This window comes from Sorex fumeus, unplaced genomic scaffold (genome assembly GCF_029834395.1).
Source record: "Sorex fumeus unplaced genomic scaffold, SorFum_2.1 ptg000012l, whole genome shotgun sequence".
Classification (NCBI taxonomy): Eukaryota; Metazoa; Chordata; class Mammalia; order Eulipotyphla; family Soricidae; genus Sorex; species Sorex fumeus.
This window is the reverse complement of record NW_026606069.1, coordinates 2,736,315-2,761,186: the sequence shown is the minus strand read 5'-3', so window position 1 is coordinate 2,761,186 and position 24,872 is coordinate 2,736,315. Positions and strand designations below refer to the sequence as shown.

Genomic DNA, 24,872 nt, shown 5'->3' with positions numbered 1-24,872 from the left:
GCTACAGAGAGTATCTTGCTCACATGGCAAAGCCTGTCAAGCTCCCCGTGATGTATTCGATATGCCAAAAACAGTAACAACAAATCTCACAATGGAGACGTTACTGGGCCCGCTGGAGCAAATCGATAAACAATGGGAGGACAGTGACAGTGACAGCGATAGAACAGCGGTAGGGCATTTGCCTTACAAGCGGCCAACATGGCCGACCCAAGTTCGATTCCTCCGCCCCTCTTGGAGAGCCCGGCAAGCTACCGAGAGTATCTCGCCCGCATGGAAGAGCCTGGCAAGCCACCCGTGATGTATTCGATATGCCAAACACAGTAACAACAAAATCTCCAATGGAGACGTTACTGGGCCCGCTCGAGCTCGAGCAACAATTTTAAGTGCACCATGCTTTTTGGGATAAAAACATTCCAAAAATAAAAGGTTTTAGAAAATACGTCAAGTAATTTTGTGAGCCCATAATCAAGAATAATCAACCTCTTACCAAAATGTGTTTTTTTTAAAGGAGTCAGAGAGAGAGTACAGTGGTTAGGGCATTTACCTGCATGAAGTTCACCAGCTTTGGTTCCTAGTACCAATTATTCCTATTCCACACATCCCTAGTCCCCATCAAACATGAACCTGAGCACAGTGCCAGAGTTAAGCCTGGAGCACTGCTAATTTGGAGTGAAAGCAATCAAACAAAAAAATATACTAAGAAGTGAAATTAAATTGATTACTTTTTATTTGTTTTCTTTTTGGTCCTTACCTGGTGATGCTTGAGTGGGCCCAGTAACATCTCCATTGTGAGACTTGTTGTTACTGTGTTGGGCATATAGAATATTGCAATGTGGCAATAGAAGCATGCTGAAAGTTGACTATAGACCGAACATGATTACCACCCAATGCCTCTTTTGCAAACCACAACACCCAAAAGGAGAGAGAGAACAAAAGGGAATGCCCTGCAACGGAAGCAGGATGGGATTGGAGGAATGGGGGGTGGGAGGGATACTGGGACCCGTGGTGGTGGAAAATGGGCACTGGAGGAGGGATGGGTACTTGATCATTGTATAACTGAAACCCAAGCACAAAAATTTGTACGTCTACAATTGTGCCTCATGGTGTTTCACTAATAAAAATAAGTCACAGTCACAATCACAGCCCTCCCGTTGTTCATCGATTTTGCTCGAGCGGGCCCAGTAGTGTCTCCATTGGAGACTTTGTTGTTACTGTGTTTGGCATATTGAATATATCACGGGTAGCTTGCCAGGCTCTGCTGTGTGGGCTAGATACTCTCAGTAGCTAGCCAGGCTCTCCGAGAGGGGCGGAGGAATTGAACTTGGGTCGGCCATGTTGGCTGAGTGCAAGGCAAACGCCCTACTGATGTGCTATAAAATAAAAAAAAAAAAAGAATATTGCCATGTGGGCAGATTTGGTATATTGAATATGTCACGGAAAGCTTGCAAGGCTTTGTTGTGTGGGCTAGATACTCTCGGTAGCTTGCCGGGATCTCCGAGAGGGATAGAGGAATCGAACACGGATCGCCTCAGTCAGCCATGTGCAAAGCAAACACCCTACCAGCTGGAGCAATAGCACAGCGGGTAAGGCATTTGCCTTGCACACAGCTGTCCTGGGTTTGATTCCTCCGCCCCTCTCGGAGAGCCCTGCAAGCTACCGAGAGTATCTCGCCCACACGGCGAAGCCTGGCAAGCTCCCCTTGACGTATTCAATATGCCAATAACAGTAACAACAAGTCTCACAATTTGCTGTGAGATGTTACTGGTCCCCACTCAAGCAAATCGATGAACAACAGGATGACAGTGCTACAGTGCTACGTGGCAATTCTCAATATTATTCCAGGCTTTGCATTTAGGAATCACTCATGACAGTGCTCAGGGACTATTTGAGATGTTAGGGATCAAACCTGGGTTGGCTGCATGCAATGTTAGAACCCTCACAGCTGTGGACATGGGCAGGGACATGGCCAAAGCAGGAGCAGTTTCATGCTACTGAGCGCAGGGTTTGCTCTTGGTGGACTGGGTGAAGTTTAGGAATGAGAAAATTCAAAGACAATATTAAGACTTTCACATAGGCAAAGAGGTAAATAAATGGTGGCACAATCACAGAGTGGTGAGGACTAATCAACGTCATTTTAAAAAACAGTTTACTTCATTTGTTGGGCTGGAGCCATGGAACACCAGTAGGGCATTTGCCTTGCATGCGGCCAACCCAGCCGACCCGGGTTCGATGTCTCTGCTCCTCTCAGAAAGCCTGGCAGCTACTGAGAGTATCTTGCCTGCAAGGCAAAGCCTGGCAAGCTACCCGGGACGTATCCGATATGCCAGACACAGTAAAAACAAGTCTCACAATGGACACGTTACTGGGCCTGCTCAAGCAAATCAATGAAAGGGAGGACGGTGACTGTGGCTTCCAATTATGGCACCACAATCTACCAAGGCGTTTGTAGTAGAAATTGTGGCTATGCCATTCTGACACCAGCCCCATCTCCAATTTTATTGGCTGCTCCCAGAGTTAATGTATGCATATTTGAGAAAAAATATTTTCGAAACCTCATTGCAGCACTGCGGACTCTGAAAAGGGGAAATTGTGGGCCTAGTGACCCTTCCCCAGGAAGAGAATCAACCCACGGAATAGTTTGATACTTTGGTATTTTCTTTGTTTTGTCACATGACAACACTACATTGCTGAGGCCATTTTCCTGGCTCTGGTTGAGGGATCACAGCTGGCTGTCACCTTACAGGCTCCACTGTCTCTCTGACTCCAACACTGTTTTGGTTATAGTTTATGGTACATTTCTACTTTTCCTCAAAAAAAAGATGGATTCGGTGTATGAAGTCAAAGAGGAAGGGCTTGATTCACAGTTAAAACTAGATTCCTGAAAGAAAGACAGGTTCCCTCCACACATAATTCTGTGGAGTCAGAATAGAGCTATGGAGAAACCATCATCAACCAATTACTGAACCAACCAATCAAATTGATAAAATCCCTTCAACAGTTCAACCCCTCCCTACACTCCATTAGTCATTCTTGGATGAGTCTCTCCAGCTCCACCACTGATGTATATAAACGCACTGCTGGGTGAAGAGCAAACAGTGCCCAATGCAAGGCTGAAGTCTGCATCCTGTGAGGAGAGTAGCTCTCCAGTAGCCTCAGGCACTGTGCTAGGCCAGTCAGGACCAAGGTGAGTAGGGATCAATTAGGTGTTATGGCAGACCTGAAGGGGTATTGAGATTAACCAGATAATATTTTATAATGAAACCCAGAGTTGAGTGACCACTCCTCTGATGTGAATGAGGTCATTTGCTCATCACAGAGAGTTGTACTGTGAAACAGTATCAGATGAAACAGGGGACCCAAATGTATGAAGGCCCAGAAGTTGATTTGCTTATTGGTAAATACTGTTTGGAGGTCATTGAGTATGGACGTACACTAGATTCTCAGAGACCATCCCTGAGTACACCAAATTGAATTCAGAACAGAGGTCTGAATAGGTGATTTTTTTCTGGCTGGAGGAAATGTGGAGCTCTGCCTTGTGAGGAAAAAACACCCTAGTCCTGCCCATCCCACACCTGAAGATGGAGGAGGTGTCGGCAGCCCTGGCCAAAATGCAGCCAGAGCTCATCTGTCACATCTGCCTGGACTACCTCAATGACCCCGGCACCATCGACTGCAGCCACAACTTCTGTGACTCCTGCATCTGCATGTCATGGAAGGACTTGCAGAATACATTCCCTTGTCCCATGTCCCGGCAATCCTGCCAGGAGATGCGCGTCACTGCCAACGCCCAGCTGGGCAGGCTGGTGGACCTGGCCAAGCTCCCACACAGCTCTGGGAGCAGAAAGATGGCGCGGGCAGAGGAAGGCAGGTGTGAGGAGCACAGGCAGGGGATGAGCCTCTTCTGTGAGGAGGATCAGGAGCTGGTGTGTCCCTTGTGCGCCCAGGGCCCTGCCCACCAGGGCCACCACGTCAGGTCAGTGGCTGAGGCAGTGGCTCACAGACAGAGGGTCGGCGAGTGCATCGGATCCCTGACGAAACAGCTGGCTGAGGTGCAGAAGTGAGAAGTCACCCATAACCGAAACCTCCTGCAGCTGAGAGCAGATGTGGGAAAGCACAGGACTCTGCTGGCCTTGAAACTTGCGCAGCTCACCCAGTTTGTGGATGTGAGCAAGATGCTGCTCTCTGCAGGCTGGCAGAAGGAGACAAGTGCCTGCACACGAGAGAATGCCACACACAGCACCAGGAAAGCGGCATGCTCAGAAAAGCTTGGCAGGTTCCAGAATGGAAGTTTTCACTTAAAGCAGCATTCGAGACTGAAAGAATTTCTACTTCTTCAGTGAAGTCCATTGGCAGAGAGCCAGTGTGATAATGGAGACAGGGCAATTTTTCCAAATGCTTGTTGCATCCAACAGTGACAACAATAAAGCCAGAATACATATTACAAAATGAGGAATGTGGTCTGAAATGAGGAAACAACTTAGTGTCTAGAGAAATTGCCTGAAATGCTGGAGTGCCTGCCTAGCAGGGAAACATAGGGGTTAATTACTCAGGAACACTTAAATATTTGAGCACCCTTAGCACAAATCCTGAGCAACACACCAGGAGCCAGGAACAAGCACTGAGCACTGGCTCTGGGTCTGGTGTGGTCCCAAAATTACCACAAAATAAAAGAAGAAAATTATATAGTAATATTATCCCTAGTAACACAGGTATAGGAATTACCAACAAGTTTAGAAAAAAGCAATCTAGAACTAGACAACTGGGATGGAAAATTAATTTTGGAGTACTGCTGTCTTGCAAGTTTTTATCCTGTGAACTAAGAATTCCAAGATTGGCTCTGGTCACCCCAGTGTTTTTGCAGTAATGGCAGTTATAGGAAATGCACTTCCTGAGCACATGGTTTTCTCAGGCAGTTCCTTGTGGCCCAGATCTCTCCCTGGACCCCTAACAACCTAGGACCCCTATTACTACTGCCAGTCTGCAGAGGACTTACCCCCAAACCCCTAGGGCCACTCATTTCCACTCCCACTGCAGTTCTGCTTCCAATATGACTGGCATTTGGGAAAAACATTTTTCCAAAAACTTCCTTCAGGTGGTTAAATAATATTTATTATTATTTTTATCATCATCATCATTAGCATCATATTTGTATTATTTTGAAATGAGGATTGCAGGTGAGAGAGTAGAATAGAGAAGCCCACCTCTCCTTCACTGTACAAGTAGGATCCAGCTCTATGTGCTGTCAAATGTCCCCAACAGTCACTTTTCCTGGAGCTGTTTCCATGCCCTAGAGGGTAGCCGTGGGGTTTTTAAGATGCTTTTGCTTTAATTGTATTAGAGTTCGAAATCCCAAGCCTGGTTAACCTTAAGCAGTATGTATTCTGGCAGGTTTTTAAAAAGAGCAGTTATGTCGGAGCTCAAAGGGGAAACTGAGGCAAGGGAAATAGCAAAGGGTGCTCTAAGCTACTGGTGTGAAATGTTTCACTGTGATGTAGCTTCACATTGAGTCATCAATTGTTATTAACCTGTAGTTAAGGAGTAAGCAGATTCATAAACTTTTAAACCCTGTCACTCAGTGCGTGTGTCTGTATATACATATATATGTATATATGTATGTATATATATGTATATATATATGTATATATATATGTATATATATGGTCACGGTCACAGTCACGGTCCTCGCATTGTTCATCGATTTGCTCGAGCGGGCCCAGTAACGGCTCCATTGTGACACTTGTTACTGTGTTTGGCATATCGAATATGTCACGGGGAGCTTGCCAGGCTTTGCTGTGCAGGCAAGATACTCTTGTTAGCTTGCCGCACTCTCCGAGAGGGGCAGAGGAATCGAACTCGGGTTGGCCATGTTCGCTGCTTGCAAGGCAAGTGCCTACCCGCTCTGCTATAGCTCCAGCTTTATATAATAGAGTATAATATTATATAACATAATAATAGTTATTATATATAGAGAGAGAGTTTGGAGATGAAAATCTCTCTATATATAGATAAATACATATCTATCTATGTATACGCACACTCAACAATACACACACATTTGTAACGGTGTATGTATATGTGTGTGTGTGTCAGATGAAGACGTTTTCTAGTGAAGAGTTATTTATTACTTATTAGATGAACCCTCATTTCAAATGCGTCTAGGCAGCAGGAAACTGACCAAAAGTGGACTTGGGTGGAAGTTAGGCATCGAATCAACGCTTAAGTGGTGAAAGAAAGAACATGTCTTACCAATTTCTTTGTAAACTAAGAGAACTTGGTGGCACTGAAAGGAGTAAGTGAGAATTGAAGGTGCAAGGGTTTCTCTAAATCTCCCTTTAGCTCTAGGCCAGTCCACCGGCTGTTTCTTGGAGGTGGGATCATCGCTCTTTCCTGAGATTGGTCGCCATAGTTAGAAGACCCACCCAGTGGAGACCCACCTAGTGGAGACCCACCCAGTGGCCTTTAAATTAGCTGGCCAGCTCAGAGACCGTGCACTGCTGCCAGGCTGCCCTCACACAGCATCCAGGAAATCTTCTGCAGACTGACCCCAGAGGAACTCAAGACCTTTACAACTGGCCAACCAGGTAAGCATGGGATTGAGATGATGTGGGGATGCAGAACTTTGAAGGGACACATACTCTGGCCCTGCAGAGACAGACATCTGTACCTGTAAAGGAAACACACCCTCTGTTAGTTTCCTGGAAAAGATTTTCCATTCATTAAAAATTCCAGTTCCTCAACCTTTCTTTTCTTCATCACATATATTCTTGCTAAATTCAGATAGCAATTTGCACCTGCACCGTGACATAGATCAGAATCAGTAGGGGTATGTGATGGACGGGCTCACTCTGGGACTTTGGGTGCAGAGGGGACGTAGTGACTGACACCTGATGTGTGATGAACCATCTGAGGAAGCTGGTGTTAGTCCCTGGTCGAATCCCCTAGAAACTCTGAGTAAAGGATATCAGACTGGAGGTGACTTTAGGATAGAACTGGACAGTTGTGGGTACTTTGTCAGGGAGAATATTGACTTTGTATACCAATTCCCTAGCTTTCCACAGCTGTAATATTACATTAACCTTATTATCTAGAGCATAACATTTTTGTCTTTAAAGAGAGGGCCATAGAGGTATCACAGTTGCCTCGTATGCATCTAACCATGGTTTGACCTGAGGCTCCACATAAAGTCTTCGTGGCACACACACAAAGAAAGAGACAGACAGAGAGAGAGAGAGAGAGAGAGAGAGAGAGAGAGAGAGAGAGAAGATTGGAGTACAGTTTTGAATTAAAGTAAAAAAGAAAAGCACTGACATGGAAATTGGCTTGTCAAGAGTGTGGTTAGAAAAACAGTAGTAGTTTTGTTTTGGTTGGACATACTTATTTTTTATATCAAGTTTTATCCTGATGTACGATCACCCACATTGCATCCTCAGTTAAGTTATGTGGACAATATTGCAGGGTTTGTTTAACTGGGGGTTGTCTATTTCCTTGGTTTGTTTCTATATACGCCACATATGAATGAAATAATGTTCATTTTTTCTTTTTTTTTTAAATTGTTCTCTGGCATCGATCTATGCTAAGGTTTTAAACTGAATCCTTTGAAAGGATTTTTAAAGGAGTGATTGATTTCCCCACACTAGTCGGAATATCTGGAACTACACATGCAGGGAACCTGGATTCATTTTACAATCTACTTATTGTATGAAGCAAGTCCTTCCTTTATGTCATCCTCAGCCCCAATTTCATTCTTTCAGAGAAAAATAGAAATGCTCTATGAAGTAGAAATAAAGCGCTGGTGGATCAGAGACTTGGTAGTGCCGTACGGTGTTTGCCATGTGATCCCTGCCTTAGTTCCAGAGTCAGGAGTAGACCCCTGAGCACTGCAGGGTATGTCTGCAGAACAAAACAAACAGAATACACAAAGAACCAGACTGTGCTGCTCTCTCTCCCCAGGCAGTATAGCTGCTCCCACTATTTGTTCTTTTCAAACTTGCTGTGCTGCAAATGAGGTCATTGAGAACATTTTCCCTCTAACATGTATGAATTATCTCCTAACTAAATCGAAAATTTCTGGTGGTCGGATCGCTGCTAGAACAGCATATGCTGGAAACTTGACTATAAATAATTTGTAAATCATGGTCTCCTAATAAAGAGCTTAAACAATCAATCAAATAAAGAAATTTTAAAATTACATTCATTACTCTCCCCAGCTCACTGATTGCTACATCGTTCATTTACCTAATTGCCCATCTGCACACGTGAAAATCTTCGGAACTGTCTTTGAATATTCTCATTCCAGAACTTTACCCAGTCAACCAAGAGCAAACCCTGTGCTCAGTACCGTGAAACTTTTCCTGCTGTGACCATGCCCTGGCCTGTGCCCTCTGCCTGCTCCTTATCCTCAGATCTCCTTTGGGGGGTGGATCAGTCTGAGTGGAAAAGCTTTGTTCTGATGAACACTGGAAAGCTGTTGAAAGATAGAAAGGCTGAGGCAGGGCCATGAAGAACTGGCTCAGTGAAGAACTTGGCCCGGCATAGCCTAAGTTTTAGTTCCCTAAACTTGCGTTGCACTTTCCCTGAAATACAGTAGTGGGGTCACCAGAAGAACTAATTAAACATGATGACAGCCAGAACATCTAATCTAATCAGACCCACCATGTCATCACGTAACCTTGCCTCCACTGAAGTAACCTCAGCCTTCACCCAATCAGAAGTTACCAAGTAATAGAAAGTCCCCTAGATCACTGGCAACGGAATGCCCCCACTATACCACTGTAATGTATAGAAACCTTTGTTGCTTGGGGCCGCTCGTTCAGAGTAAGCTGCTGTGTCAGTGAGCCGGATGGAGGCCGTAGCCCAGGCTAGGCCTAGCTCGAGCTAATCAATAAAGATACTCTTATAGTTGCATCAGAGTCAACTCCTTGGTGGTCTTTTGAGAAACTGAGTCACTGGTTAACACTGTTATCTGGGTGGTAACACTTAAAGGATACTTTTAATCCTATTGCCAAACTTAAGGCCGAATGCCAAGATAATTCTGAATTGCTATCTTCTGGACTTCTAATCATTTGTATCACTTGTCATCCTGTTAATCATGGATTGCTTGAGAGGAGGCATCAGTAACGTCTCCATTCGTTCCTGTCTTGTGCTAGTGTAGCCCAATGACATCTGCTTGCTCCAGGAACATGAAGAACTTCAAACCAGTTTGTTTGGATTTTGATGAAGAAGTATGACCATCTCTTAGGTGGGTGGCCATGCATCCTTTTGCCATCCCGTGGAATTCATTCAGTAATGGCTCTAGTACAGTGGTAGTCTCTAAATCAAATTACATGTACAGCTCATCTGAATTTCGACGCCTTGGCAAACAAGAAAGCATCCCTGATTCTTGATCATCAATGGAGGTTGGAACTCTGGACTCCTTCTCTCACTTGAGTGAAATGTGATATTTCAAGCATAGTTCTTTCGACTCCTCCTTGGGAGACACAAAGAGCTTTCTCATCCTGTTTTCATAGGCCCCAGGTCTCTGAGGCTTAAGTTAGTGCAGGAGCAATGGTAGAGTCGAAAAGATGTGCGTGGAGCTGGAGGTTCTTTATCTTCTTAACAACTTCTTTGACGCTCTGGAAGGTGTTCTACATGGCTCTCTTCCTCCTGCGCAATATTGGCACCAAGTCATTCCTCATGTTGAGTTCTCGAGTCAGGTACACATAGCTGCTACATTCGGAGATGTTTGTTCCATTGAGAGCAAATGGAACATCAAGGACTAGTTCATTTTTCACAAAGATTGTTTTCGTGAGATTCACTGCAGTCTGACCTTTCCACACTCACGGCTGAAGTTGACCAGCATTTGTGCCGCGTGGGTAATGTTTGGTGTTATTACAATGATGTCATCAGTGAAGCAGAGGTGTTGTAGTTGCAGACAATTTATCTTCACTCCATTTCTTCCCATTCTAGTCATCGCATGACTTTCTTGAGGGTGGGACTGAAGAGTTTGGGTGAAATGGTATCACCCTGCCAAACCCCTCTCTTGACCTCGTTGATCACTTCCTTGTAGAATGGTGAGATCCTGGTGTTGTATCATTAATACAGCTTGAGGAGGATCCGGATGTACTGAATTTGAATGCCCTGTTTGGCTAGGGCTTCGATGACCGCTTCTGTCTCAGTAGAATCAAAGGTCTTCTTTTAATGTTAGACAGCGTGGCATCTTGAAGTCTCGTGAAATATCCATGAGTTTGGTCACTTGTGGATATGATCGATTCTGCTGAATCGGGATTCCTTATACAATTATATAAAATAAGTTTCAGTGTCATACATTTGAATTTAAATGTGAACAATAGTCAAAGGCATCTGTTTTTACTACTGGAGGAGATTTCATGCAAGTAAATGTCCCTTTTCCACCTTTGTTATTTTTTAGACTCTATCTAGCTGTGTTCATTGTCACATGACACAGCCCCCAGAGAACTGTGCAGTGCTGAGATTGAATATGGGCCTCCAATAAGCATTTTCTTAGTTCTTTGAAGTGTCTTTGCACTGTAGCACTGTAGCACTTTACTTCCGTTTTTCATTGATTTGCTCGAGCGGGCCCAGTAACATCTCCATCATGAGACTTGTTGTTACTGTGTTTGGTATAGCGAATATGTCATGGGTAGCTTGCTAGGCTTTGCTGTGCAGGCAAGATACTCTAGGTAGCTTGCCAGGCTCTCAGAGAGTGGCAGGGGAATAGAACTCATCTTGGCCGGGCTGGCTGCGTGCAAGGCAACTATTGCCCTATCTGCCTGTTGTCTGTTGTCTACAAGTTATTCACTCAAGTCATCCTGAATAGGATTGGCAGAACACTAGATTGAGGACAACCATGCAAGCATGTCGGGTTCCAAAAAGGATTCAGTATAATCGTCCATATCCACATGATAACGAACTTCATTGAGGTTTCTCAGAAGTTCAAGATGCAGCTCTGTCTAATGTTCATTGATTTAAAGAAGGCTTTGATTCTGTTGACTGAAGTGTCATCGAAGCCCTAGCCAAACAGGGCATTCGAACTCAATACATCAGGATCCTCTGTGAGCTGTGTTGCGGATTCACTACCAGGATCTCACCATTCTAGAGGGAGGTGATCATTGAGTCAAGAGAGGTGTTTGGCAGGGTGATGCCATTTCACCAAAACTCTTCAGTACCACCCTCGAGAACGTCAGGCGACAACTGGAATGGGAAGAAATGAGAGTGAATATAGACAGTCAGAAACTACATTACCTCCACTTCGCTGATGACATCATTCTAGTTACACCAAACATCAGCCAAGCAGTACAAATTCTGGCAACTTCGACTATGAGTGTGGAAAGCTCGGAATACAGATGAATCTCATGAAGACAATGTTTATGAGAAACGATCTTGTTCTTGATGTTCCATTCACTCTCAACCAGATGAACATTTCCGATTGCAACAGTTACATGTACCTAGGTCAAGAAGTCAACATGACGAATGACCTGGCACCTGAGTTACGCAGGAGGAAGAGAGCATCTTGGAACGCATATCGAAGCGTCGAAGAAATAACTAAGAGTACGAAGAACCTCCGGCTCCGGGCCTGTCTCTTCAATTCCACTATTCTTCCTGCATTAACATATGTCTCAGAGACCCGGGTCCTATGAAAACAGGCTGAGAATGCTATTTGTGTCTCCCAAACAGGAATCAAAAGAGCTATGCTTGAGGTATCATACTTCACTCGAATGAGAGAAAGAATCCGTACTTCCAACCTCTATCGATGGTCAAGAATCAGGGATGCTCTATTATTTGCCAAGGCATCAAAAATTAGATGGGTTGGACACATAATGTGATTTGGAGACAACCGCTGACTAGAGCCATTACTGACTGGATTCCATGGGATATCAAAAGATTGCGTGGCTGCCCACCTATGAGATGGTCAGACTTCTTTGAAAGACCTTGACTGAACGGTTTGAGGCTGCTCATGGTGCTAGAATGAGCAGACAGCATTGGGCTACAGCGGCAACTGACAGGGACAAATGGAGACATTACTGGTGCCCACATGAACATATCGATGGGTAATGGGATGTCAAGTGATCAAGTGATTAAATGATTCCTGCTCACATTTCAACTCAAATGTGTGACAGTGAAGCTTAGCTTAAGTAATTGTATAAGAAACCTCGAAGCTAATATTATTTAGATTTATCTTGGCATATGGCTTTCAATTTAAGTTTGGCAATGTAATTAAAAATACCCTTTAACCCATCGAGAGAGACTGGGGGTGGAGTGTGGGGTATTGGCGATGGTGGGAGGGAAACTGGGGACACTGGTGTTGGGAAATATACACTGGAGGAGGAATGAATGCTGGATCATTGTATGACCAAAACCCAAAACCCAATTATAAACAGTTTTGTAATGGTGTATCTCATTGATATTCATTTAACAAAATTAAAAAGAAAACAAAAAGTAATATAGAGTTCATACCCGCTTCAATCAGCTTAGTCAGTGACTGAATAAATAGCAGTATACCTACATTAAAGCAATGTGTATAGGGGGTGGAGTGATAGCACAGCAGGTAGGGTGTTTGCCTTGCACACGGCCGACCCAGGTTTGATTCCCAGAATCCCATACGGTCCAGCACCACCAGGAGTAATTCCTGAGTACATGAGCCAGGAGTAACTCCTGTGCATCGACTGGTGTGACCCAAAGAGAGGAAAAAAAAAACTATCCTTTAAGTATTATCTACCAGATAAGAGCTCTCCAGTGTTCTTAGGACAAAGCTTTTCCTTAGGGACAGTGATGTGACCCTAAAGGAGCTCTGAGGAGAAGTTGAGAGATCAGAAGGCAAAGGCCCGAATGGGACTACAGCAGGAACAGGTTCATGGTACTGAGCACAGGGTTTGCTCTTGGTGGACTGGGTGAGATTTTCGAATAAGATAATTCAAGGATGATTCCAACGACTTTCACACTTGCTGATAGAAAGTTAAACATATGGTGTCTCAATCAGAGAGCTGTGGACACTTATAATGTCATTTTAAAAATCATTTTATTTTTTTTTTATTAATTGTTTAAAATTTGGGGCTGGAGCAATAGCACAGCAGATAGGGTGTTTGCATTCCACGCAGCCAACATAACCTACCCGAGTTCAATTCCTCCGCCCCTCTTGGAGAGCCCAGCAAGCTACCGAGACTATCTCACCCGCAACTCAAAACCTGGCAAGCTCCCAGTGATGTATTCGATACGCAAAAAAAAAGTAACAGCAAGTATCACAATTTGGTGTGAGATGTTACTGGTACCTGCTCGAGCAAATCGATGAACAACGAGAGGACAGTGCTACAGTGCTACAGTTTAAAATTTTATTAGGGCACAGCAATTTACCAAACTTCTCATAGTAGAATATGTCACCCACACTGTTCTGGCACCAGTGCCACCCCCAGTGTCATTGGCGACAATTTTTGAAATCTCAATGCAGCACTGCAGACTCTGGAAAGGACAAATTGTGAACCCAGTTACACTCCCCTGGGGAGAGACTGAACGGGCAAACGCAGCCTGGTACTTTGATGTATTTGGGTATTTAATTAATTTTATATGGCTGGAGCTATAGCACAGCAGGTAGGGCGATTGCCTTGCACGCAGCTGACCCTGGCCGACCTTGGTTCCATTCCTCCATCCCTCTTGGAGAGCTACTGAGAGTTTCGTGCCTTCATGGCAAAGCCTGGCAAGCTAACCATGACATATTTGATATGACAACAACAGTAGCAAGTCTCACAATGAGATGTTACTTGTGCCTGTTCAAGCAAATCAATGAGCAATGGGAAGACAGTTATATACAGGGCTATAATTAGTTTTGTTGTGCCACACCCTACAATGAACAGGGCATTCTGCTGACTCAGTACCACACCTTGCAAACACCTTACAGCCTCCATTATCTCTCTTGCCCCAACAGCACTTTCGTTCTAATTCATATAACATTTTCTACATATTCTCACCAAGAATGGGATAAGGAACATAAAGATGGTTAAGGAAGGGCTTGCTTAACCAACTAGTGAACGCTAGTTCCCTAAACATGGAGCTCCTAGTGACAGGTGTAGAACTCTGGGGAATCCCATCACCGCTCTGAAAATCCCTTCTATAAAGCCCCACCCGACCTCCCGTCAGTCATTCCTGGGTGGGTCTTTCAAGACCCACCCTATGATGTATATAAACAAAGTGCTGAGTGCAGGGCACACAGTGCCCTAGTGCCAGCCTGAGTCTGCATCCTGCAAGGGGAGTAGCTCACCAGCAGGACCAAGCACTGCACCAGCCAGAGTCAGGATCAAGGTGAGGTAGCGATCAATCTGGGGTTTGTGGTAACTGGAGGCAGAAACCAGGGACAAGAAATCAATCAGGGAATTTGTGGTTCTTATGGGGCAAGAGCATTATTTCTATAGCTTCCTAAGTGACTACTGTGTGCAGGCTCTAGAGGGTCTCCGCTTGACCATCTGATCTCTATTTTCTTTATGCTATACCCCAGAGTTGAGTGACATTCCTCTGATGTTAAAGGGGTCATTTCCTCATCACAGAAAGTTTTGATCAATTGAAACAGGGGATTCTAATGGATGAAGACCCGGAGGTTGGTGGGCTTATTGGTGAAAAGAGTTTGGAGGGCCTTGAGTCCAGATGGGAGCTGGGTTTTCAGAGAGACAAATCACAGAGAAAACCATATTAAATTTCGAACAGAGGCTGAGTTTGTGATTTTTTAATTTTTTTTTTCTGGCAGGAGAAAACCTGAGGAACTCGACCTTGTGAGCAAAAACATCCGTGTACTGCACTTTCCACACCTAAGGATGGAGAAGGTGTCAGCAGCCCTGGCCAAAATGCAGCCGGAACTCATCTGTCTTGTCTGCCTGGACTATCTCAATGATCCCGTCACCATCGACTGCAGCCAAAACTTCTGCGACTCCTGCATCCGCATGTCATGGAAGGACCTGCAGGACACATTCCCTTGTCCCATGTGCCAGCAGTCCCGCTTGGAGATGCGCATCAGTGCCAACGCCCAGCTGGGCAGGCTGGTGGACCTAGTCGATCCTGCACAGATCTGAGAGCAGCGAGATGGCGCAGGCAGAGGACCGCAGATGTGAGGAGCACAGGCAGGAAGTCAGCCTCTTCTGCGAGGATGACCAGGAGCTGGTATGTTCTCTGTGTGCCCAGGGCCCTGCCCACCAGGGACACCATGTCAGGTCCGTGGCCGAGGCAGCGGCTCATCACAGAAAGAGGCTTGGTGAGTGCATCGAGTCCCTGAAGAAGCAGCTGGTAGAGGTGAAGAAGCGAGAAGTCGCCCAAGACAGAAACATCCTGCAGCTGAGAGATGACATGGGAAAGCACAGCAATCAGCTGGCCTCAGAATTTGAGCAGCTCACCCAGTTTGTGGAGCGTGAGCAGGAGGCCGCGCTCTGTTGGCTGGCAGAAGAGGACAAACGCCTGCAGCAGCAGCTCAGGGCCAACCTGGAGGCCTACACGGACCAAATCTCGGCGCTGAAGAACCTCAGAAGGGAGGTGGCGGAGTGAAGCGTGATGTCGGAGGAGATGGTGCTGAGGTGGGTGAGGGGCCTGCAGCAGCACTGGGCGGGCCTGCAGCCCCCGGCCGTGCAGCTACTGCGCTTCAGGCCAGTGACCTACAGCCTCCCTCCTCTGTGCTCAGGGCTCAGCAGCATCATCCAGAGATTCCGTGAGAGCATCAGCCTGGACCCCCACACGGCCCACCCCAGCCTGCGCGTGTCCCAGGACCTCCAGTCTGTTACCTGTGTGAGGAAGAGGTCCAAAGCGGATGGGGACCCTGAATCCTGTGATGACACCGCCCAGTTGGTGGTCCTGGGCCGGGAGGGCTTTGCCTCTGGTCGCCACTACTGGGAGGTGCAGGTGGGCACCAAGCCCGAGTGGGCAGTGGGCGTGTGCAGTGTCACCCCTTCCGCCCAGGCCTCGCGTCCCCTGGTGGCTCCCAAGAGATGCTGGACGCTGCAGCTGCAGGACAGCGACTACCTAGCCGTGGGCGCGGGAGCCGCGCCTCTGGCTCTCAGGGATCAGCCCGCAGCCATCGGCATTTACCTGGACTGGGAGCTGGGCCAGCTTTCCTTCTACAACACCGCCGACAGGTCTCATCTGCACTCGTTCACTGAGCCCTTGGCTCAAGAGCTCAAGCCCTACTTCCGCGTGGGGCCTGACTGCGCGCGCGGGGAGGGCTGAGGAGGGGTGAGCACAGCCTGGGCTTTCCACCTGCATCATGTGGACTGCGGGTTATCTGACATATATGGGACTGGTTGCGTAAGTCTTCAATTTTGGGGTATCTGAGTGAGATGATCTCTTCTTGTAACTCTTTGTAATATATCTCTGATTATTTTACACCTATATGCCTGTGTCTAATAAAATACATTTTTACTGAATAGTAACGTCTTGCTTCCTTGCAGCAGCAATATGTTTTAAAAGGCATTACACAGATCTCATATCCATTCCCGCTAATTAGTTTATATCTACAGTGTATTTTATTAGCGGTATGCACATTTAACAAATTTCCCTCAATTACATAAAACCTAGGAGTAGTGATCTCCATGCATGGAACAAGGAATATCCCCTAAGCCCTACTGAGTCAGGTTCAAATACTAAAATAAGTATATAAAAAAAGTGAAAAACTGTTCTGGATTTAGTTTTAATATATTTGCTGTATTTACAAAGAGAATTTGGACTAAAATATCACATGACATCATAATTACATAACTCACTAATGAGTGGTGTAATTACACCACTCATTAATGATTGGTCAAAGACATTTCTATGTAAACATTCCTCCTTCTGTTGACATGTATGTCATAAGCTGGCTTAAAGCCCTCATTAGAACCTTTCTAATAATTCTTAAATATTGTATTTATTAATTGTTTTCAAATTTAATTCAAAAAAACAAATATGCTAACTTCCACGCTTGAAAAATATGTCCTTCATTTTGTTTTTTCATCACTATTTTCATTTTCCTTTAGTAAGAATAGTATTTGATGGGCACACTGTGTATGAGTTCCTCAAAAGGAATACAACGAAGATGGGATTGAAGAATTTACTATCAGGATCACGATCACTATCATCCTGTTGTTCGTTGATTTTCTCATGCAAGCACCAGTAACGTCTAATTCTTCCTAGCCCTGAGATTTTTAAAAGCGCAGTTTCAATGCTCTTTCAGGATTAGGAGAATGAGCCCCATCATTGTTACTGGTATTTGGCATATTGAGTACGACCCGGGAAGTTTGCCAGACTCTACCGTGCGGGCAGGATACTTTTGGTAGCCTGTCACGTTCTCCAAAAGAAAAAATAAGATGCCACGAATGAGGCCGCACACTTCCGGGAGCTGGGTTTTATAGTCTCTGTGTCTTGGCCATTGATGGGACCAATCTGGCCCTGGTGGCAGCTGGTGGGTGTGACGCCTACCTACTGGAAGATGAGGGGGTTCTGGGTGGAGAAGGCCCAGTCCCAATCCGAGTAGACTTGGAGACTTCAGCCCCGGGTACCCGTATGCCTGGGTTCCTCTGCCAGTTCTTTCATGAATGAAGCCTGTCTGGACATGTGGACAGTGGTCCCAGCATAGCCGTGCCTGGCTCCGGGGGTCCTCAGCTGCTGGGTCTCTGCTCAGGGTTGGGGGGGGAGAGAGAAACTCAATCCTCGAAAGGAATACAACTAAGGTGGGATTGAAGAATTTACTATCACTAGCTCTAAATTAGGAAGACTCAATATGTTCAGGGTTGGAGCAATATTACAACAAGTAGGGCATTTACCTTGCATGAGACCTGGGTTTGATTCCCAGCATTCCATATGGTCTCCCAAGCACTGCCAGGAGTGATGACTGTGCATCACCAGGTGTGACCAAAAAAGGAAAAAAAAAAAACTCTTAATACTTAATATGGTCAGACCCAACTTTGCAGACAACCAACCCAGATTCGATTTCCAGCATCTCATATGGTCCCCTGAGCGCACTGCCAGGAGTAATTCCTGAGTACATAAACCAGGAGTAAACCCTGTGCATTGTCCGGGTGTGACCCAAAAAGCAAAAAAAAAAAAAAAAAAAAGTCTCAGGCTCTTTTTGACAATACCATAGCAGTGAACAGACTTTTAGCCAGGTAGAAAAGTTGTCTGTAGACAGATTAGGAGAAAACCTATAAAGTTACTCTAAAATTATTGTGAAGGCAAGTACTTTCCTCCCCTGAATCTCTAACTGTGGTATTGCTCTCAGCTCTCATCTTGGAGAAGTCTATGCTCTCTCTGAACATGTTATTCTCTTTCTTTCATTTCTAGTAATCTCTAAATACAACTATTATACAACCCAAAAAATAGTGATTTGGGGGAAATGATATAAACATAAATTGAAAGTGGTTTAAGAAACTATATCAATTAAAGCTTGTTGTTCCTAGCTTAGTCCTGGATTCTGTTCTTTGGGATCCTTCCTGACAATCCCTGTCATCATTTAAAGTCACAAGGGCTCAAACCCAGTTTCTGTGTAAAGCTAGTGCTTTACCCACTATTATTTCTTTCCAGCTCTTAAAGAGTATCTTGATGCTACCCTGGAGTCTATGGAATTAACAATTTATAAATCCAGTCATGCTTGTCTCCATTTACCTATTCCTCATATTGTGAGGTAGAGAAAGAACCTCATTAGCACCGTGACAGGCTGCATTTCAACAAATGAGCAGTAGGCCTAAGTTTCTGTCCCCCCTGCCACCCCTCAACACACCAAAGAATTTCCTGAAACTGTCCTTGGCCAAAGCTAGAAATCCCTAGGCACCTTTTGACAGTCCTGTGAGAAGTAGGATATCTCTGGGCACAGCAGGTGGGCATGACCAGTTAGCTGACAGACTTGTGACTGTTTCCTCAAAATTTGGGAAAACCGCCACCTTTGCTTCTATAACCATAAGCGATAAAGTGTCTTCTGGAACTTTCTGTGGAACGCTGCTGACCCTGGTTTGATTCCCAGCATCCCATATGGTCCCCCAAGCACCGCCAGGAGTAATTCCTGAGTGCAGAGCCAGGAGTAACCCCTGTGCATCATGGGGTGTGACCCAAAAAGCAAAAAAAAAAAAAAAGGAAAGAATTGTCCAGGTGGGTCAGATTATCAATAAACTCTTTTGAGTTTATTAAAGCCCCAGTGAGGTGTTGGCAGTACCAACAGTTCTTAGCCTGGTACTCAAAGGTCTTACTTAGTTCCAACTCACTTCAGCACCGACCCCATTGACCAAAGAAGATAGAAAGGAAAGTGGCAGAATCCCTTATGATGGCTAATGGTTCTCTTCTCAATCTTCACATAAGTCACTTTCAAGAGTTCAAGTTAAAAATGGTAATATTAAATTAAAAATTATATGCAACAAGTGTTCGTACTTATTTTGGGCAATATGCATAGAAATGTATGGCATAAAGATATCAAATAAAGTACCTACATCTTCGATTAGAGTTTATTATACTGTTTAGTAATATAGATAAAGTTCTACAAAGGACCTTGAGTTGCCAATTTAATACAAAAAATGGATGTTAGCTAATGCTGAAATTTGAACCTTTTCTCTATTACAGAGGCACAAAGAACAAAATCACTAATTTTATTTCTTTTTTATTTAAAAAAACTAAATACTGTGGTTTACAAAGTTATAATAAAATAGTTGTTTGGGGCATTCAGTGTTCCAATACGCATCCATCCAACAATGTACATTTCTCAACAATAATGTCCCCAGTTTCCACCCCCAACATAGATCCCCCTTTATATTCATCAACATAAACGAAAGGTTGATGTTTTGGGGAGCAGGGGTTGTTGACGTTGGAGTGGGTTGGACCACATCTAGAGGTATCAAGGCTGGCTCTTACCTTAGAGATAATATGTGGCAGTGCTCAGAAGACCATATAGGATTATATGCAAGGCAAATACTCTTCCCACTGTATGATTAGTCTGGCCCCAAACTTTCATGACTCCTTGTAGATCTTAATATTCTGGAGTTAAATATGATGGAAACTAATCCCACCAGTATGACACTGTGTGGGACAGGGTGTGGGTATTTTATTTTCTATAGCTCTGATAACAAAATCTTTGTTATGATAAACGTAAGCAGCTGTGCAGTGTTAACAAAGATATTTTATAGGTATATAGACATCAAAACAGCTGAATCTTCATATAATGATGGGTTATTTATAGAGACTGTACCTGTTTCACAGGAAGCACTATAGAGCAAAATGATTTTAATTAGACTTGTTTTATCCCATGAGCTCTGTGTAGAACAGGGGTCAAGGTCTGAGAGACACAATTAATTTGACACAGGAGAGAATCCTTCTCTCACTGCATACCTCATAGACAATGTCAAAAACGAAAGAGTCATTCCATTGCAAGGCATTGAAAGGTGTGTGTTGAGACAATTTTTGGTTTTTGGTTCACAGGCTGGTGTTCTGGGGCTACTCCCATCTTGATGTTGAGAGAACATGCAGTGTTGTAATCAGCCCTAGGACCTAATAAATAGAAGTCAAGTGCTCCATTTGTAAAAGATTAATTTGTAGAAATATTTATTTTTATGTTTTGTAAGATAAATTTGTAGAAGTATTTATTTTATATTTTATTTATTTTATGTTTTAAGTATTATTTTATTATATTTTAAAAGAAATGTTTATTTATTTTTTGTGAAAAATCCAATAACAGGACCTCACTCATGCAGGACAAGTACTTCACCACTGTCTGCAACCCTTAATTCCCAAGAGACACATTAAGAAGCTCAACCCAATGGTGTATGGTGCCACCAGCCAGTCACCCTGTACCTGCGGGTTGAGTGCATCAATAGCCTGATGGTGCCTTCAGACATGTAGACCTCAATATTGCTGCTGTCCCTTTGGCCAGACCCAGACAACTTTGGGCCAAGTTTACCAAGAAATTAATTGGCCAAAAGTTAGGTATGTGGGAGCCACACCCACAAACCACCTCTAGCTCAGCTGTATAAGCTCACTTATTGGCCTTATTCAAAGACCCACAAATCTTGATTGAGATCAAAAGACTCAGTTAGGGCCTATAGTGTGGAGGTAGGCAGGAACCCATGACTGAGATCTTCAGGCCCACTTGGATAGGGAAAGGGCCTCCTCCCCACAGCTCCCCAGTTTTCCAGTAGTTTGGCAGTCACCCACAAACCGCCTGTGGTGCCATGTAACCTCACCAGTAACCAGAGACTATATACTAAAGGTCTCAGAAGAGGGCCCAAAGAGTCTCCTGACCCCACGCCAGGCTGTTCTCATTGAGGCACCTTGGAGGGGAGCTAGTTGAGTCACCCTCCCCACCCCAAGCAGTGCCCTGGCAGCTGAAAACCTCCAGAACCCAACCAACGCCAAGTTGAAGGCCACTCTCCACACATTCGGATGACCTCTCCCAAGAGAAGACGAGCCTCACTCAAGACCGGATGAATCTCACTGGAGAGCAGACCAGCAGGCAAACCCAGGTACACAGGAACCTGTGACTGAGATCCCCAGCCCTGTAATCTCCAAGCCATGTAATCTCATCAACAGCCAAGACCCAGACTCTATAAACTAAAGCTCCTGAAAGAGAACAACACAGAATTTCCTGCACATTATACTCTATCCATAACAAGCAATACAAAAGAAATCATCTAGCATTGTCTTTTAGGCAGGTTTGAGAGTGGTGAGACTGGTGTCAACATATCGAATGTAACCCACGTAGAGAGAAGGTATGCAGGAAATTGTCTTCCACATAGGCAGAAGAAAGTATGGAATGGGGGTAGGTCTGGGAAAACACTAAGGATTTTGGTGGTGGAAAATGTGTACTAGTGAAAGCATGAATTTGTACTGGTGAAGGGATGGGTCTTTGACGATTGTTTGACTGAAGCTCAAACATGAAAGCTTTGTAACTGTATCTCACAGTAAATAAAAAAGGGGGGTGGGGGAAATAATAATAAAATAATAAAATTAACATTCTGAATAAAAAAAGAAAATGCAATGTGGAGTTCATGCCCAATTCAATCAGCTTAATCAATGGCTAAATAAATAGCAGTACTCTTACATTATATAAGAAAAAGAAGCTCAATTTATAAACTTATTGTTAAATTTGAATAACCAGGTAAAGGATATAGCTTGTAAGATAAATATAAGATAAAGCTTCATAAGATAAAGCTTATAGGCTTTTGGGTCATACTGCAAACTGCCCCCAGCTCTGAACACAGAGCCAGGAGTTTGCCCTGAGCACTTCCTGGTGTGGGTCCCTCAAAATCCAAAATGAACAAAACGTGTAAGCTTTCAAGTACTGCCTGGAGTAAGCACCAAGTTTAGTCTGGTGTAACCTCTGAGCACTGCTGATGGTGCCCCCCCCCCATCTCCTCAAATAATCTGCTGATATCTCTAATTAAAATTGCCAAACCATTTTAAAACAATTTGTAAATCCCAAAATCTGGGTTTTAGCTTTTCTCTCTAGAATATCAACTCCGGATTTCTTCTCTCACTTGACTGAAGTGTGATACTCCAAGCATAGCTCTTTTCATTCCTTTTTGGTTGATCCAAATAGCGTTCTCTTCCTGTTTTCGTAGGGCCCAGGTCTCGGAGGCTTAGTACAGGAAGAATGGTGGAGTTGAAATGATGTGCCCGGAGCTGGGGGTTCTTTATCTTCTTAACAACTTCTTTGACACTATGGAAGGTGTGCTCCCTTCCTCCTGCACTGTACTGGTGCCAAGTCATTCCTCATGTTGTGTTCTCAAGCCAGAAAACGAAAAGAAGCTCAACCATGGCTGCTACATTTGGAGATTTTCGTTCCATTGAAAGCAAATGGAACATCAAGGACTAGTTCATTTTTCACAAACATTGTTTTGGTGACATTCAGCTGCAGTCTGAACTTTCCACATTCATGTCTGAAGTCGGCCAGCATTTGTGCTGCTTGGCTAATGTTCGGTGTTATTAGAATGATGTCATCAGCGACGTAGAGGTGGTGTAGTTGCTGACCGTCTATCTTCACTGTCATTTCTTCCCATTGCAGTCGTACATGACGTTCTCAAGGGTAGCACTGAAAAGTTTTGATCAAATGGTATCACCCTGTCAAACCCCTATCTTGATGTCGGTGATCACTTCCTTGTGGAATGGTGAGATCCTGGTGGAGAATTCATAATACAGCTTGCGGAGGATCCTGATGTACTGAGTTTGAACTCAGTTCAAACACTATATTTTACCTTTATGTTATTATTATTTCCATCACATGGATGTAAAAGCAAAAAAAAAAATAGGAGTTCGGGATAATTTGTAAGATTGCGCGAAAACTGTATACACACACGTTTGAGGTAACCTCTGACAACACTTAGGGGCTACTCCTATCTCGAAGCTCAATTTATGTTATTGTTAGTGATACCAGATATTGAACCCGGGCCTCCTACATGCCTGGGATGCACACAGTCTGCTAAGCTAACTCTCAAGCCCCTTGGTAAATATTTTTTAAATTTGTTATACAGAAAGTAATTTCAAAGGCCACTAGGTGGCACTGGAGACTGCAAACATTGAAGATAGTTTTAAAAGCCATATTAATATTCAGTGGTGAGAAAATGAACATGCCTCGCATAGCCTTTCAGATTACACTGCTCTTCTAAGAAATGGGATAAACGAATTGAGAGGAACAATGGAGGATGACAGAGGAGCAGTTGGGATTCTGTGTATTAGCACAGGGGTCGGGGCTCTGGGAGGTCCTCTCTCTCTTCACCTGAGCATCCTCTAAACTCCAGGCCAACCCAGCCCTCTCTCCTGGTGAAGAAACACTAACTTCACCAGGTGTGGGTTCAACCTGTAATATGAATACCCTGGTTTGACTAGACACAACAAATTGGTGCCGCATTGGCTGCTGACATCTGTGTAGAAGACCCACCTTAGAGGTCAACCTGAGAAAAGTAGAGGTGCCCGCCCACATAAGCAGGGAGATGTGACAGTATGGGTACTGTGAGAACTGTCGAGGGGAGACTGACAAAGTGGTCCTGCTTCCTGATGCTGCTGGTGACTCTGAAAAGTGGGGAGCGAGGAAGGTAGACTCATGAAAACTGTTCTTCCACTTCTTTGCTTATTTGCTTAAACATTTTTTATGTGCTTAAAAAATTTTTTAATTTGGTTTCTTTAGCCAGAAGTCATTCATGAGGTTTTCCCAATGAGAGCAGGTCTGGGTTGTTTCTTCCAAGTGAAATAGCCATTCGTGGTGAGATTCCAGAACAGCTAACAGATGACAGGAAGACAGTTCTTTGGGCCCTTGTTTGAAATCAACAGCTAGAGTGTAACTATTGATCTTCAGTCAGGGCCTGCTTAAACACTTTGATTCAGATGGATAACGTATACTGTGAAGAGAAGATCACAGGATGAGTTTCAAGATTTGAAGCTTTTCTTGATAAGTGAAGAAAATATAGTTCATACAAAAATGCTAGTGGAAATGGTGATTGTAGAAATACAACTAAACAAAAACAAAATCCAAAGTTCAAGCCACATAGAGAATCATAGAGAAAAGAATCTATTAAGTAAAACAGAAGAGAAGTATTTATTGCCCAACATGGATTTACTAGTAAGTAGAGAGAATACGCACCACAGGTATGAAACCCTGACATTCCCAGCAATCTTTTCACATGAATATCAAGAAAGAGAACTGCTTTTCCCTACACATTATGTTGGTCTTCACAAAATGATCAGTATATTCCGGGAAGAGTTGACACTGAATTCAGACAGTCGGCAACTATACCACCTCAGCGTCGCTGATGACATCATTCGAATAACACCAAACATTAGCCACGCAGCACAAATGCTGGCTGACTTCAGCCAGTGTGGAAAGTCAGACTGCAGCTGAGTCTCACCAAAACAATCTTTGTGAAAAATGAGCTAGTCCTTGATATTCCACTTGCTTTCAATGGAAG

General features: G+C 44.2%; 1 protein-coding gene and 1 non-coding gene across 2 annotated transcripts; one reads left to right on the top strand and one right to left on the bottom strand.

Annotated features, from left to right (window-relative positions):
- The first annotated feature begins 3,578 nt into the window (after nt 1-3,578).
- LOC130020502 (tripartite motif-containing protein 75-like) lies at nt 3,579-15,047 on the top strand. The gene is made up of 2 exons (XM_056111100.1): nt 3,579-4,057; nt 14,726-15,047. The coding sequence occupies exons 1-2, from the start codon at nt 3,579-3,581 to the stop codon at nt 15,045-15,047; spliced, it is 801 nt and encodes a 266-aa protein (XP_055967075.1).
- A 9,089-nt stretch (nt 15,048-24,136) lies between these two features.
- LOC130020523 (small nucleolar RNA SNORA2/SNORA34 family) lies at nt 24,137-24,272 on the bottom strand. The gene has a single exon (XR_008792009.1). It is a non-coding gene; the product is annotated as a small nucleolar RNA SNORA2/SNORA34 family (small nucleolar RNA).
- Between the last annotated feature and the right edge of the window lie 600 nt (nt 24,273-24,872).

What these genes read in the sequence shown, in the direction of transcription:
- LOC130020502 (XM_056111100.1), top strand. Translation starts at nt 3,579, where the DNA reads ATGGAGGAGGTGTCGGCAGCCCTGGCCAAAATGCAGCCAGAGCTCATC. An exon ending in CAGCTGGCTGAGGTGCAGAA is followed by an intron (nt 4,058 to 14,725) that starts GTGAGAAGTCAC and finishes TTTTTCTGGCAG; the next exon opens with GAGAAAACCTGAGGAACTCG.